General features: G+C 43.0%; 1 protein-coding gene across 1 annotated transcript in view; it reads right to left on the reverse strand.

Moving 5' to 3' along the window:
- The window catches only part of efnb1 (ephrin-B1), a 56,501-nt gene that overhangs the window by 23,771 nt on the left and 16,125 nt on the right, over nucleotides 1-16,605 (reverse strand). Inside the window, exon 2 of the mRNA XM_005916496.3 lies at nucleotides 7,847-8,124. Coding sequence (XP_005916558.1) covers nucleotides 7,847-8,124 — 278 coding nt within the window. The remainder of the gene's footprint in view (nucleotides 1-7,846; nucleotides 8,125-16,605) is intronic.

Below are 16,605 nucleotides of genomic sequence, written 5' to 3' on the forward strand. Positions count from 1 at the left end.
CCCCCCCCGCCTCCGACTCTAAACAAGCTCCTCTGTAATAAACGAAAGGCAATAACCAGCGACAATCATGCTGTGCCTGCTAACCCTCTCTGAATGAAATATCCAAAGGAGAGCTAGCAGAGGCGGCCCGGATAGATTTGCAAAGCAAGCAGAAAGTCATATATTACACTGGCACTCTAATAAACACTGGGCTATGTTCACTCACGGGGGGAGGGTGGTGGTGGTGGGGGTTTAAATCTCCTTAGTCCAGGCCATGATGCTTCACCGGTGATAACCTGACCTGTTAGCGGGGTTTACTTTTGAAAATGGAATCCTTTAAAGCTTACTGATTAGCCGCTTTAACCTGTAATCAGTAACATCAATGACAGTTATTTAGTCAATCAACAACTATTACTCTCTACGATCAATACTCAATAACTTAAAACACACACTGAACTTAATCATGTATGATTACATTTAAGGGTTACTCGAGGCATCTTTTGTTTTTTGCTTCTTTTACAAATGCTATTTATAACTTTTGAATCAAAAGGATGTTAAAACTGCTTCATTAATATTGCTTTTAGAGTCTTTTATGCTTTTAAACTGTAACGTTTTACAAAACAGGACAGACAGAAATGTTTGCCAACATTACAAATTATTATTTCAGTGCCTGTCAGAGATTTTGGGGTTTTTTTCTTCAATGTCCACAATCTGATAAATATGCAATGAAACAATACAGCTTTTGTTCTCTACTTATAATAAGTATGTAGGAGAGGCCATAATTGATGCAAAAGGAAAATCCTACACGGAGCCTCTTGCTTGTAATTAAAATATTTCAGTGTGATTTTTACAGAGGGAGGCTACCAGATGTTAACAGTTATCATTTCTTGACAAAAAAAATCATTTAATTGCCAGTTAAGAAATGTGCGAGTTATTTGCATCTCTATAATCTGACAATCAAAATGCCTTTGTGTAGTTTAAATGCTCCGCTGACAACTGCAGCTGCCTTGTTTCTGAGTGCCTGTGATTTGATTATGGTAATTTTATGTTAACTCTAAAAGATGACATTTAACACTTTTTTTTTAATCAGATTACTGTTATTGCGCTACATCATAATCGAGCCACTAGTGTCGATGTATATTTATTTGGCTGTGTACGTGCCTTTGCATTTGTATGCGTGTTTCCAGCTTCCCGAAGTTGTGAACCTTGCATTAGTGCATGCGAGGTATGATAGAGAGTTTATGTCCTTGCATGCAAATGTGGGGCAAGGGAGGATCTTGTGATCTTCTGCAGCCGATCCCAGGGTTTCATCCTCAACCTCCAACAACTCCAAGGCCAAAAAAAAAAATTCTTATATATGCGAATGTTATCCAGGGGGAAGATGACTGCTATAGGTGGTGGTTGGATGGAGGGGTATTATGTGTGGGCTGAAGCAAAAAAATAAATAATAGAGATACTTATGTAGAGGAGAGTCCACATCAAAAAGCATACTATGAGGCGTGAGCACCACAGAAATGAAAAAAAAAAAAATCATCTCAGTGTGTCAAATGCAGTTTGTCAGATGTTCTCGGGCAGTGATTTTCAAATACTGGATAAGCACCCATCTTTAAGTGTTTTGGGAGATAAATACGGGTCTTTCGTGACTGACTTATTCTCAGATGACAACAACAGTCTCTTTCTGTTTCCAGAACAAACAATCAGAAGGTGTTCCGACAGATTTATGTGGAAAGTCAAAGAAATAAAATCAGCTACACTGTTTGCTGTGAGCAGACATAATGTTTTTGGGCTTTTTTTCCCCCTCCTTTTCGGTTGCTCCCCCCCCTCTCCCCCTTCCTGCCTACTTTCTCTCTTTCAGTGGGGCATATCTTGTGGAGGTAAGACAATGTGTGCACCACTGCGGCAGCATTCTGGTGGGGAAGTCTGTGCGTGTCAGTGTCCATGATGGTACACTGTGATGGAGAGTGACAGCTGTCGGGAGGCATCAGGCTTACTCTGCCCCGCTACACGGGAAGAGAAGTGCACCACGATAGGTTGCCTCCGTCTCCTGCCTCGTGGCCTTTTTTCCCTTATATCTAGCAGAGCTTCACCGGCCCGGTTAACCACTGCAAACGTCTAACCAAGCAGTCACGCTACATTATCTCAATGAGGAGCGAATGGGAGAGAAAATGAAGGGACTATTTTTTTTTGGCTCCTGCTAGGTGACATATAAAGAGTGCCTGTGTATATATTTGTACAGGCGTGTATGCTTGTCCTCCCTCTCTCTCTTACCGCTCTGTTGCTCATTTTCCCCATTATATTTCCTTTTCCTTTAAAAGCCTCCTGTCTAAAATCACCTCTCTCCTGCCTTTAACCCCCAAACGCGCCGCAGTCATTTTGCTCACAAACAGCTCGTTCAAAATCCACGTGTTTAGACAACGCAATGAAATATAACCAGTTTGTCCGCTTTTACACCTGGATGGGGGGTGGGAATGTGTATGTGTGTTTATGTGTGTGTACATAGCTGGCATGGAGGGAACTGAAGGTCTGGGATTAAGATCAGTGCAGGGTTATCATTACTGACCCCCTGCTGTGTTTCCGTGACCCCTTGGCCATGAATTTTGACCTTTAAACCCACGACTCCTGTAAGAGCGGGGCTGGGATGAGTGGACGGGATCCCCTGTGGTGATCACCAGAGTCAACACACACACGCTCACCATTTGGTGCTTACTTTACCCCAAACCTTTTGTTGCTTATTCTGCCCCACGGAAAGAGACGAGGTAAAGGATGGGAGTGGGGGTGTGCGAATGATAAAGGGGCTAACAGAGCCACGGAGTCAGACTGGAGGTCGGGTGTGGACAAGAAAAAGACTGCCAGTAGATTGAGTGGAATGTCCACTCCTCTGTGCGTCTTCTTCTGATCTCAAACGGTGTCTTTCCCGTCTGACCGTTAATCAGAGCAGATAAGCCAGGTCATTATACACAGAGCAGATTTACACCGCTCTGCTGGCTGACCGGACCACATTCCCACAGAGTCACTGGGATAACCTACTCACATCTTCTAGGCAGGGATAAGCTTGCCTAAGGGGGCCTCAAAACACACACACACACACACACACACACACACACACACACACACACACACACACACACACACACACACACACACACACACACTGCTGCACAGGTAAAGCAGGCGGTGCGTTCAATGCAGGTGCTTATTCTCACTTCTCTTGCTCCCTCAAGGAAATGCACACATAACACACACATATGCGCCAGCCACGCATGGCCATTATCTAAATGATAGATGAAGTGTGTCATGGTGTATGCACAGGCTGCGGTGGAATAAATAAAACAAGCTTTTCCTGTTGCAAAGGACAACAACATTACCATAATACCAAGACAAATACTACATCCGATTACTGCTGACACGAAAACGTTACAGTATATGAGCCTAATAATGATCCACCATCAGGCTGGATTCTGCACGACCAGACTCCCCCGTGAAGGATTTACAACTGCTTCTGTGAGAAAACACTATGGAGAGAGTGTTAAGTGCTCCTAATGCTTACATAAAAAAACACACATCAGCAGGAATGCTGTTATGGAGCAGAGACACAAGAGAACGTTGCAGAAAAGCTCATTCGAGCTAAAGTAAAGCTGATGTTCGCTCAAACCGCAGTCGGGATGCACGGAGATGCATGTGCCATTAATAAAGTTCGCTCTAATATTTATGAAGACAATATGCGGAGAAGCTCTGCAAACAGCTGGTTAGCAAAACTTTGAGGAAGACGCCCAAAAATAAAAATAAAAAATGCCCAAGGTGTTATCTGCAAGACATGTGGGCGTAATAAAGCTCAAAGAAATATTTCTAAAAGTCCACGAGATGCGTTGCAACAGCAGCCCACCCCTCTCTAAAAACGTCCCTTGATAACATCACAAGCTTCATGCTTCTCTGCATCCCCGTTTGTGAGGGGGAGTTCGCAAGTATCGATTGAACCGCTACACATGAAAAGAGAAACATATGTGCGATTTAATTTGTGTGTGTGGAGAGTGTGAAAAAAACAGAAGCCACTTGTGAGACTAAAATCTACACATCTGAACTTTGGAGATGTTTTATACCCAAAGTTACATTTTATACAGTTAAACCATGCAAGGAAGACTTATGTTCTTATTTGGGAAAAATGTAACATAAGGAGATTAATCGTGCTTTGTGAATATTTGGAAATATAAAAAAAAAGTTAATTATGTGTTGGATAAAACACTGTTATGTATCACGCCTCATTAGAGGAGACTGGTACTGGGTCCATGTTTTCCTGCAGTAATTTCTCATTGTGCCAGTCATCCTCTGGCATACGGCAGCTTGTTGCATGAGTTTAGACAGTGTGTTTCTAATGTCAGAGTCATCTCTAATAGTTTCAGAATAAATCACAGATGCAATGAAGACTTTGACTGACTGTTTTCTGAGACAAGATCAAGCAAAACTCTACGTCTAATTTTAGAAATGTTTTAAAGTCAGACAACTTAAAAAAAATAAATACTAACAGAAGATAAAATTAGAGCCTAAGTAAGCAAAACAAGGCCTTATTTTCCTTTATTAGCTCAGTATGTTATCATGTGCAGAATCCCATAAAAAAGACAAAAACAGCAAGTGTTTCATCTTTTTGCAGATTGAAATCATTAGCTCCTTCCCCGATAAAGACGACATTTGATGACGTTCTGAAACCTCAGTGAATATCAGTAAAGACGTGGTGGTGGTGCAACTTCTGATGCACATCTGTGCTGATTCCTGCTTATGACAGAAACAGCTCAGTTCAAATAAGAGCTTCAAGAGTTCCTCCTAGTTGACTTTCAGGCTGCAGAGCATTAAAGAGTGGTTCTAAACAAACATAATATACAGTAAAAATGCATGTTGTCTTTCGACTTTCCCGAATAAAACAAATTAACGTTGTTTTTTTGATACGCTCATGCACGATCTGCCTCTGCAGCTCGGCTGGCTTATCAACAGTTAAAAGATGTCAGGTGAGATTTACTGTTACCACCAAGCCAAAACTAACAATGAATGTCTGCTGCAGTCTTATCAGAGTGCATTTAAGTGTGAATCATATGCTTTATGTTTTTTTTAGATCGCACCAGTGATAGAACTCCTCCAACGTCAGCCAGAAACTAAGGCTGTTGAAGACATGATAATCCTTGTGTTGAAGGACGGCAAAAGGACAGTGAGTTAATAAGACATATACAAACCAACCGTCTCTACATGTTAAACTGTTTGCAATGAAGTAAAGTACCTGAGATAAAACCCCTGTTTTTGTTTCTCTTTGAAGGCTTTGAGAGTTTAAACTGGAGTTGCCAAGCCTCTTCTCATGCTGGCAAGGCTAGAAACCAAAAGAGGATCTATAATAGTTGCTTTAAATTCGTAATGATTTTATCTTTTAAATGTGTCAAAACTGCACTTTATATCTGGTTTTTCAGGTGTGAGTTTTTCAGGTAAATACAAATAATAAATGAGGTTTCAAGGCCAGATGCTCCACAGTCCATTCTCTGAATTTTTAGCAAGCTATATTTGATGCACAACTACTAACAGCTTCAATTCTGATGACTCGAACCTAGGGACATCCTAAAATCCCAAAACATGGCATTCGATGTATTTAGAGAGAAGCAGGAGGAGGCGGCCGACCGGTATTGGTATCTTCCAGGATTATCAGGACAACTTCTCCTATTCCATCAGGTTTAAAATGGTCCTGTCCATTTTGAAATTGCACGTTTCAGCCCAAGATCCCAAAAGTCTGACTTGTTTCTAAGTCACCCCCTGTCAACCTTTTTCCAGGGTTCGGAGTAACAGGATTGAGGTTTTCTACATTCTCCAGGAGAAAGACCTCAAACCCACGAAAGAACCAGACACTGCTGTGATTCTGGATTTTCCGGCTCCTCTGACCCCACCTGTTAAACCACTGGTCATTACTTCAGTGCTAAATTACTCAACCAGACACTTGGGTGAAGCAGATTTACACAGCCAAGTTTAGAGATAGACGCGGTCCCATCAGTTTTTTCCCCTGCTGAGCCTCAATCCTTAAAGGAAAATATAGTACGTAAAGGAGCAGTCCAACCACGAGAACTCCTTCCAGCTCTTACACCCATTGCTAACTCTGAGGTAATTACTACGGCATCAAATTACACGAGCAGGAATCTGTGTGAAAGGCAGCAACCGCCACCCAGTACAGTGACAGACCCAGTTCCTTTGACACCCTCTACTAAAAGTCCTTTACTCATAGACAGACAAGTGAGGTTACAAATTAAAAGATCTGTCCTAAAGCCAACCAGAGAGCAAGACTCTGCTATTGTTCCTGCGTGACTGCAAAAATAGTCACCTATAATAAGGAAGCAGTAATAATTTATTTTGACAGTGTCTAAAAAATATGTGTAGGGGAAAGTTTGCACAATCTACAATCTTTAATTTTTTAGTAAGTAAATTTAACACTACACAAGCATTATTACTAAACAAAATATGGTAAAAGTACACATTAGATGGAAGGGCAAAAAACTTTAATTCTACAAGTTTGTAATTTCTTAATAATTTTCCAGGATATTTCCCAAAAATAGCTTTACAGTTTTACTTTACTTTTGGCACTAATTACAGAGAAAATACACATTTCCGTAAAAGAAAAGCTACATTTAAGCCCAAACTGTTCACTATTTATTTATCTTTGCAAACTGAAGTCTCCATATATGTTCAGCTGCCTCTCTGTGACAAATTTGGCATTATCGCACGCCCATCTGTCTGAAACGTTTCGCTCTGGTGATGAAAAGGTACGCTCGAGTTAGTGGAAGTGATAAAATAAGAGTGCAACAAATGCACTGTATTTTTGCATTTCCATCATGTAGAAAAAAAAGTAAAAATAGTACTTTTTTATTTTTATTTTTTAGGAAATGGAATGAAATATTACCTCATATTATTATAATATAATTGCATTCTAATTGTTTATGTTGTGTTAAATTAACCTTTATTTAACTTCAATCAGCAGCGGTTAAATATAATAATATGCACACAAATGCACGTATGTAAAGTACATATACACACATACATGTTATAAAAGACTGAGGTCCAACATAATAAACTTCAAAGCTAAACAAACTAAAAACAGTGTATTAAGTCACTGTCACAGTCATCTCAGACCAAACAAGGGCAGTAATGTTCAGGCTTAAAAAGATTTCCAAAAGATTTGAAGCCTTTTCTTCTGTATGAGCTCGAGGAAAAGCTAGAATAAATAAGTCAACAGCTTCCTGTGCTTTTTTAAGACAGCTGGCGGTCAGTAAAACGGAAACAGACAAGTGTTTATTTTATTACTGACGTTTTAGCAAAAAAGCAATATTTAAACCTAAAACGCTGCATCTAGTGGGAACTGCAATATAGCTGCTTTTACCGTGGTGTTGTTCTCTGTAAAACAGCAGTTTGAAAGAATAAAGTAGAATCAGGCTGAAAACTTTAAGTGAAATATCGAAACAGTGCCCGAGCGCAGAACTAAATAGCAGCAGTAAATCTACTCGGTGACTTTAGACGACTGCAGAAAATTCTATTTTTCCCACCACAAAAATGTAAAAAATAAAAAACCCAACATTCAGCAGTCAGTCAAGGTTGCCACTTTAAGGTCCCGTAATGATATGGAACATTTCCATCCTAAACACCTAATACCGCTCTGCTCTCTAGCTGCTGCTGTGGTGCTGCTGCAGCGGCCATTAAAATGCAGTTTTCCTAGGAAACTCCCAGGTGTGACTGTGTGTAACTGAGTGTGAAGCAGAGATTATTACTCAGATCGTTCAGTCGGGCCTCTGCGGTTAAATGAAGGTTAAAAAGCTAAATATCAACAATAAATCATCTTTCACGACAAACTTACAGGTGATGTAGTAGTTGACGTTCCTCTTGAACTCCAAGCCCATGTAGTTGGGGCTGAACTCCTGGAATTTGATGGTGAACTTGATGTCCTTCTCGGGTTTGTTACAGTTGACCAGGACGTTAGGATCGAGGACTGTACTGCAGCTCTCCGCCTGCTCCCTCTTCACCAGATACAACTTGTAGTATTCGTAGTCTCTCCCTTGGTCCGCTTTGGGACAGATGATATCCAGCTTGTCCCCGATGTCGGGGTAAATCACCAGGCCTTTTCCAGCCACAAACCTGAGAGTGGGGAGGGGGCGAGAAAAAGAAAAGAAATTGTTACAAACACATAAAAAACTAAGTCTGGAAAAGCAGCCGCATAATTCAGCAACAGTTTATACAGCCTTAATACTTTGAGCTGTCGGAGTTATGGGTTTAGATTTGTCTGGCATGGCCTTTTAGGCAGAGTGCAGTTAATTTAGCCCCGCAAAAACACTACATGTAGCAGCTTGACATTGTTCAGCATTAGTGTGTTTCACACAAATCCCCTTAAGTTCCTTCTCATACTTGGATATGAATCAAAGCATACCAAAAGTTTGCGAGAAGGGAAACAAGATGGCCTGACACAAAATGGCCGCCACAGAAATGGCCGTACGGGTCGGATTACATCACATTTTTGAAAAAAAGCTTCTTCATAATTTCCGATTTTTTGAGTTTTGGATAATACCAGCCTGTCGGCGTGGTATTCACATGGCATCTACTTCAGTAGCCTGCATCTCTGGAGGAAAACATTGTACCAGGGGTCTGCTGGGAGCTTACAGCTTCCCGGTTCATCTTCCCCTCTGCCGTGATCATCTACTGAAGGATTAAGATAATCCATCTGGCCTTACTGTACCTCTCCACCTCGCTCTCTGCTGCCAACTCAATCAGATCAGCTCTTGTTCTCCTTTATTCACTAAAGGTGGGGAACAGGAGGAGACCCAGTGTGTGTTTGTCTGTAAGTGTATGTGAAGAGAGGAGGCGGTGGGGACACGCCAAGTACTAAGCAGTATGTTTGGGCAGTGGTGTGTATGTTTATGCACGCCTGCCTGTGTGTGTGTGTATGTGCGGTCAGCAAAATGGGCTGAGGTTGCAGTCTGATGTGGGGTGGGGGCTGGACGGGCTGAATCATTGTTCTGGACTTGTTTGAGGCTTAAAATGTCAACATGGTTCAACTCTGCTGTCCCAGTTAGCCAAGCATTAACCCAGACAGCCGGACTGACCACGGGTGTGTTTATGTACGTGTACGTGTCTGTGTGTGTGCGTGCGTGTGTCATGGGCGCAGACAGCGAGCAGAGCAGCAGGGCTATCTGCTAGATCTGCCCATGCCAGCGGATTTAAGCAGGATTTAGCAACGCGCGATGCATTTGTTGTTTTTTCTGATCCCTTGTGTTTTAACAAGACATCAGGGGTTGGGCCCCTCTCTGTCCCCCCCTCTCTCTCACAGTCTCTTCCCTCTTTTTTTTTTACCCTTCACAGTGTAATCTCACCTTATCTACAGCCCCTCATTTCATCGTCACACACATCATTTCACCAGTAAATAACTGACTCCTCAGACAGCCCCGGATGAAAGTAGAGAACTGATGCCTGATAGTGTAAGTGCGCGAGTGTGGTCGAGCTTATTGGGGGGAGGCGGCGGCAACGGCGGTGGTGCTGCGTGATCACCAATCTTCTTTCTCTGATGATGTTAAACGCTGGCAAATACCCACCCATTCTAAGAAATGATCTTTTAAAAAGTCTTCAATCTTCAGAAGAAACCCCCCCCCCCCCATGAAAATTAACATGATTGGATTAACATTCATGGCCATTCATCTCAGACAGGGTCATTACCAAACATATGAGTTCATTCACAAAAGAGATATGAGATATAAGATAAGAGACATGCAAAGTGGTCGAAATCCTCTCTGTCAGCCCGGCTGAATATGATGTCATGAAAGCATGTGTGGGATGGTGGGTATATGGGGGGGGGGTCTTATACAACGCTTGGAAGCGGGTGAGACGTTATTTGGCCGCCATTGTCTGAGGCTCAGGGGGGTGGAGGTTGAGGGGAGGGGTTGTGCAAATTCAAGGGCCGATAAGAGAGAGGGAACTCGGGGTATCCTTTTGTCCTACGTCTCCCGACAATCTGCCTATTTTCAGCAGCAACAATTTGCATGCGCTTGTGTGCTCGTGCACTTGTGTGTATGCGTGCATCCATATGTTTTCATGCATGTGTGTGTGTGTGTGTGTGTGTGTGCGCTGTGCCCAGTTACACGTGCGTACGTCTATGAAGACACAGACACAATCAGTCTCTAATTGGATCTACAAGATGCATCAGTGAGGCATAAACAAGTTTCCATGGCAACATTAGGCTTTGTTACTGACCACCCCTCCCCTCCCCACCTTCTTGCTATTCCTCCATCTACCCCCCCAGCCCCCTCTATTTCTACTCCACAATCTCATTCCCCATTGCTTTATCCTTCCCTCTCATTCACCTCCTCAACATTTCCCTCATTCCGATTTTCCCTCATCACCACCACCACCCCTTTCTCCATCCTCCCCCTCGCTTCTCTCTCTCCACACACACACACACACACACACACACACACACACACACACACACACACACACACACACACACACACAGAAAAACAAGCATGAAACCACAGAGCAGGGGGGAAAAGGAGAAAGAGGAGGCAAACATCATGATTACACTGCTGTTTGTTTCACTCAACAAGTAGCTTGCAGTTTCTGTTTTCTTTGTAGGTAAATTGTTGGCAATTTTTGGGGTTTTTTTGGTCAAATGTTCTGATTCAAACATTTAAAAGTCTGGCTAGCAACTAAAACGAGTAGCCTCACACTGGACTCCTCGCTTTTACAGGCTATTTATTCCGTTATCAAAGCGAGCCGCAACCATTTAGATGAATAATTAAGATTTCCAAAAAATCTTAATATCTTAATATCCCTGAAGGATTTCATCACGAGCCGGCCCCTGTCATTGATTCAATTTTCCAAGCAGGCCTCCTAGTTGGCAGTTAGATAGCTATCCTAAGTGAATTCTCCGCTTCTGTTTCCCAGCCTTTGTTAACTGTCTGCTATAATGAGGCTCTGGCTGCTGTGGAGGTCTGGAAGCGCCATCGCAGATGGGAAAGAAGCAACATAAAAGAAATAGGGCAGCAATTAGTGTTTAGCCCAGTTTAAAAGCCCTCCACTTGGCAAGCTGCGGCCCAGCTCCAGTCCAGGATGTGAAACTAAACTGGTGGGCTGGGACTTTGTCTCCTGTTTGTCTCTCTGTTGGCTTAATCAGCGCCACTCCGGTGCTACACACAGCCACGCAATGAAGAGGAGGAGACGAGTGACTGAAGATTATTGTACTTTTGAGGAGGTCGAAAAGGGAAAAAAGGGGGTTGGCGGTGGGGTGGGGGTGAATTGCATCTTTCATTCATGTTGTCTGGAGACTTTTTAAGACCTGTTGATGAAAGAAGGTTGAGCGCACAGAGGAAGAGCTGTGCAGATACAAATAATGTTTCTGGGAAATGACCCTGAACGTGAGAGAGCCTTTATTCCCCTCATGTCAAACGAGGTGGATCTGCCTGAACCAAGCAAAATAAAGAGAATCATTTTCAAAACAACCAAATGAGGTTGGTTTTGTTTCATCTGGATGGCTCCACAGCATGCTGAATCCTGTAAAGAGCTTATGCAAACATACCTACGCTGTGGTGGAGAGGGAACAGAAAACAACGAAGCAAAAAGAGAGGAGAGCCCCCCACCCTCCCACCCTTTTCTTTTTACATTCCACTGGTGAATATGAGCACATGATCTCAAATATGCTACACCCCCCACCCACCTTCCCATATGCGCACACACACACACACACACACACACGGATGTGAGAGCACACAAAAGCACTGTGGGGTGCATCCTAGGCCTTCCCAGCCCAACTTCCCAGCCACCCCTATTCAAGCACCCTGCCCTCACCGACTTTCATATAAAACGCCGCCTACACTAAGGCCCACTCAAAACCCCTTACAGAGCCTCAATCTCCCCCCACCACCGCCATGTTCTCCACCCCCGTCCAGTCAGCCCGAGCCTCTGCCCCGAGCGTTGCGCTGGCAGGCAGCCTTGGCTGCTGAATGAATGGACCCGAGGCACAGGAACTGAGAGAGAAATGGGCAGAGACGGCTCATATCAACAGAATGGTGTCAAATTGATTTGTTCCTCCTGAGCAGCAGCACGAACATGCCATACATATCAATTAAAATCAATTACATTTCTGCGACGTATACACAGTTAATTCCTCCGTGCCAGGCCCCAGATGCAGGCACCGGCTCTTCTCTTAATGTCTCGATTTTGCAGCTGGGCGCATAATTACTCTCTCGTTCTCTTCAGCCTTTACAATACATAAAATCATGTAAAATAACAAACATATGCACGCTCTCCACAAACGACAACAGGTATTCAATTCCCCCTGATATCAGCGTGGTAATTATCCCACCAGGAGATCTGTTCCCTCACCAATTACTTCTTCTCTCTCTGCATTATCCACACAATCAGCATGGCCGCCCCCACCCCCCACCTATTATTAGAGATTACACTTTCCATACGGCGTGAGACATTTCCTAACATTTCAATCAATACTCCATAAGTTTGCCGCTCAAACAGATACTAGAGTCTCCCTGCAGTAAAGCACCCGTGTGACACAGTTATGCTTAAGTCTGCAAAGAACACAGAGCCGTGTTATGCAAAGAGCATTGTGGTTGAGCGCTTGTGTAAGATAGTGTGCGGCGGCAGGGATTTACAACAGATTCATTCACTCGAGGCAGTCTATGTTTTGTGTAATCACAGGGTACAAATGCGTCCTGTTCTCATTCAAGTCAATCAATATTAAATAATTGCCTGCTACCAGGGACTGCTTTGGCCTTTCATTTCCCTCTAGGTGCAGCCAACTGCTTGCTCGGCCTCGCAATGAAAACATTCAAATAGCGGGTTCTGAAATGGCTTCGCTCTTAATGTGGCATGGTCGTTTCAGGCCAAAGAGAGTTTTGCCACTAATTCACGTGAACGACGACAAAACCAGACCCCAAACCGGTCCGAAGCTTCGAGAAGGTGAGCTGGTCGCAGGGTTGCGCTCGTAGCCCGCAGCCCGACCCCGATCGGTTGTATACATAGCTGGCTTCTGTCAGGCTATCGCGGGGGCAGATGTTCTTAGGGAGGCCTGACTATAAACACACGCGCATAAACACACGCCCCGCAGTGTACACACACAGATTTCCTCACATGTCAAGCACAGTAAACAAGTCGCCTCCAATGCTCACCCAGGCCCCACACACACACATAAAGACACATGAGCAAACACAAGCATCCTGAAATTAAGAAAAACAAGGTCCATCTGGCCCCAGAACTGTTTAGTAAAGCAGGAAGGATTTGACCCTTATTATAGAAAAAGAACAACAAACTAGCCAGAGGGTAGCGATATTGGATAAACTATAAACTCCGGTCCAAGCTGCACTGTAGGCCAGACTTGGCAACAGTGACTTGCTGAAAAGTAGAAAGCTTGGTATTTTCCCTCCGGGCTGTCCCCATTAGAGGGACATAAATGACGATGTCAGAGGCAAAAAAAAGACAGACAGAATATCCTGAATTCCACCCTGCAGAGAACTGCTTTTGTATGTGTGAACACAGGCTTCCTTTTTCTCTCTCTTTCTCACAGAAACACACAAACACGACACTAGCTTTAGTTAGCTCAGTCAACAGGCTGGCATGCAGAGCAGATCAGATCCCATCCAGCGTGGCTCATAACAGTGGCAAACGGATGAGCTCCAACGCAAGCGCACACACCCCTCGTGTTCAAAAACAAGCCCCGTATGCTTGCCCTCTATCACTGTCACATGAAGGGCTAGCATAACACCATCAGCGGCTGTAATGAGCTAACAAGATGATGCCCAGATGGCCTTGCCACAAGTAGGACAGAAGTGGACGTTGTTTCCAGACGAACAAGCTGAAGAGCACTGTTGAGCGAGAGGAGTGTCAGAAGTCATTAGGGAGGAGAAAGAGCATAATCTGTTTCTTCTTATGGCCTCTGTGGTTTCTGTCGGAGCTGAGCCCATCCCTCCCTAAGAGCAGGGGAGTTAAGCGAGCATGGGTGTATGCGGCGTGATTGAACGTCATCCACGGTATCGCTGACAGCAAGAGAAGGCCCAGACTGTTGCTCTCTGGGCCTCCACTTATTCATTCTTCAGCTCGGGGATTGAGCTCTTCCAGCTGGAGGGCTGAAGAGAAGAGAAGAGAAGAGAAGAGAAGAGAAGAGAAGAGAAGAGAAGAGAAGAGAAGAGAAGAGAAGAGAAGAGAAGAGAAGAGAAGAGAGACTGTTCGCTTGAGAGACATTGGGTCAGTTTCAGCCTGAGTTTAGCCCTCATTCTGAGGTTGCTCTGTGACCCAAACACACACAAGGCTCTTTCCTCTCCCCTAGCCCCTTTCCTGGCCACAACACAACACACACAGACACACACACACACACACACACACACAGCCAGCTGCCTCCCATCACTGAGGAGCAGCCACAGATGGGCTCTGCATGCTCCGTAAAGATCTCTCCACAGGCCCAGTCTACAGTCACAGCCAAACCCGCCTGGCCCAAACTCACTGTATATGTGCTTGTGTGGCTGTGTGCAGATTATACATGTGTCCGTGCAGGCCTGAGTGGGTGACGGTGAGCGGGCCTGTGTGCCAGACGCCCCGATTGAGCCAAAGTTTGCGATGAATGTGCGTGTAAATGAGGTGTGGGCTGCTGGACGATCACAGAGAGAAGGATCCCCGAGGACGAGCTGCAGCAGGGCAGAGAGTCGAGAGCTGGACCGGGATGCGAGGCTACAATCAGTGCCGAGCAGACCGAAAAGGGGGAGAAATCAGGAGAACCTCCCAGACGAACAATAGCATCCCTCACCCTCACCCCGACTGGGTTTCACTCCCACTTAAGGGAGCACAGGAAGAAACCAGGGGAAAGAAAAAAAAACATAACCATTATCAAACCCACACAGCTTGCAAACATGCTACCAGAGGCCTTTTTGTGCTTGGTATCTCTAACCCCATCAATAAGCCCTTAGAAAACATTTTCATTAAAAAAAAAATTGCTGCTCAGTCACATGCACTAATAAACACATCCAACACACACACACACACACACACACACACACACACACACACACACACACACACACACACACACACACACACTAAAACGTTAAAAAGTTATTTAATTTCTGTTCAGCTCAGATACAGCCAGTCATGGTTAAATTCAATTGCTAACAATTGCCCTCCTATCTCAGCATGGTTAAAATTACTTGAGGGATCTCAGTTTTAGACTGAATAATGAAGCAAGTAAAAAAGCTTATTGAGGATGAGGGTCTGGATACGGTTTGTTGCTAATTTTCCAAACTTGTGCTTCTAATAAAAGTGGCTCTTAGAAACACCGTGATGAAGTGCAGCTGCCCGGTTTACATCTGGGAATCAAATCAAATCACCAAAACACACTGGACACCCATTACTAATGTGGTTTTTCCTCTGAGGGATAGCTTGACATTTTGAGAATTTTGTTTATTTGCTTCCCAAAAGGCTAGCTTAACCTAGCATAAAGTTCTAAACGTCATAAGAGAACATGTCACTTTAATGCTTCAGTTTATAAACATGAGATATGATCATTTCTAAGACCTTAAGGTGCATTTAGGTTACCCTGCTCTGTCCTATGTGACAAAAGTAAGTAATTTCTCTGTTTAAAGTAAGCTACACTGATACTTGCTTGTTTTCCAAAAGGCTAGCTTAACCTAGCATAAAGTTAGTACAATAAGAAAACATTTTGGTTTTACTCTCCAGTTTGTGTCATATAAAAATGGAATATGATAGTTTTTAAGACCTAAAGGTCCATTTAAGTTAATTTGTGACATAGGACAGAATAGCTAATTCTCTTGATTTCTATTCTTTTTCTTTAAACACTTTAACGCTTGCTTCTAAAAATGGTTAGCTCAACCTAGCATAAAGCTTTTGAATACCAAAAAATAACATGACATTTTCACTTCAGTTTGTGTCATATAAAATGAGATATATTGTGATAATTTGCTTATGCTTGCTTGCTAGCTTCATAAATAGCATAGTCTTTATCATAATTCTTAGCAAGAAAGAGCAGGTGATTATATATTCCAAAAGGTCAAACAGTTCCTAAATGAATCTGCCATAATGTGATAATATATTAAGACTTGTGCTCTTTCTTCTGAAGGATTACTTGACTTTTTCAAAATTTTGTTTATTTGCTTCCCAAAAGGTTAGCTTAACATAGCATCAAGTTGTGAATGTGAAAAGATATGATATCGTTTTAAAACTGTATTTAGTGTTCTATATAAAAATGAGACCTGATCATTTGTAAGACTTACAGGTATATTTTAATTAATTTTTTCACATAGGACAAAGCCGGACAAACCATTTTTCTCAATTTCCAGTCTTATGCTAACTTAACCCATATGGAAAAGATATATATAAATCTTATAAAGTTTGTATCTGTCTTGTGTGAAACTTGTATGAAAAGCATAAAAGAGTGAGAACAGATATAAGATCCTTAGAAAAATTATATAAATGAAACTTGTATGTTTTGGATACTTCCTAAAATAGTATACAAAAGTAATGAGAAAGTGGCCTTATATGATTCACTATATGAAGCAAGCCAAATCTGATGCAAGTCTTTTATAAGTTTTTTCTATTTCTTTCCCATATGGG

The sequence above is a fragment of the Haplochromis burtoni genome, unplaced genomic scaffold (genome assembly GCF_018398535.1).
Source record: "Haplochromis burtoni strain Fernald_Lab_line unplaced genomic scaffold, NCSU_Asbu1 Contig_19, whole genome shotgun sequence".
Taxonomy (NCBI): Eukaryota; Metazoa; Chordata; class Actinopteri; order Cichliformes; family Cichlidae; genus Haplochromis; species Haplochromis burtoni.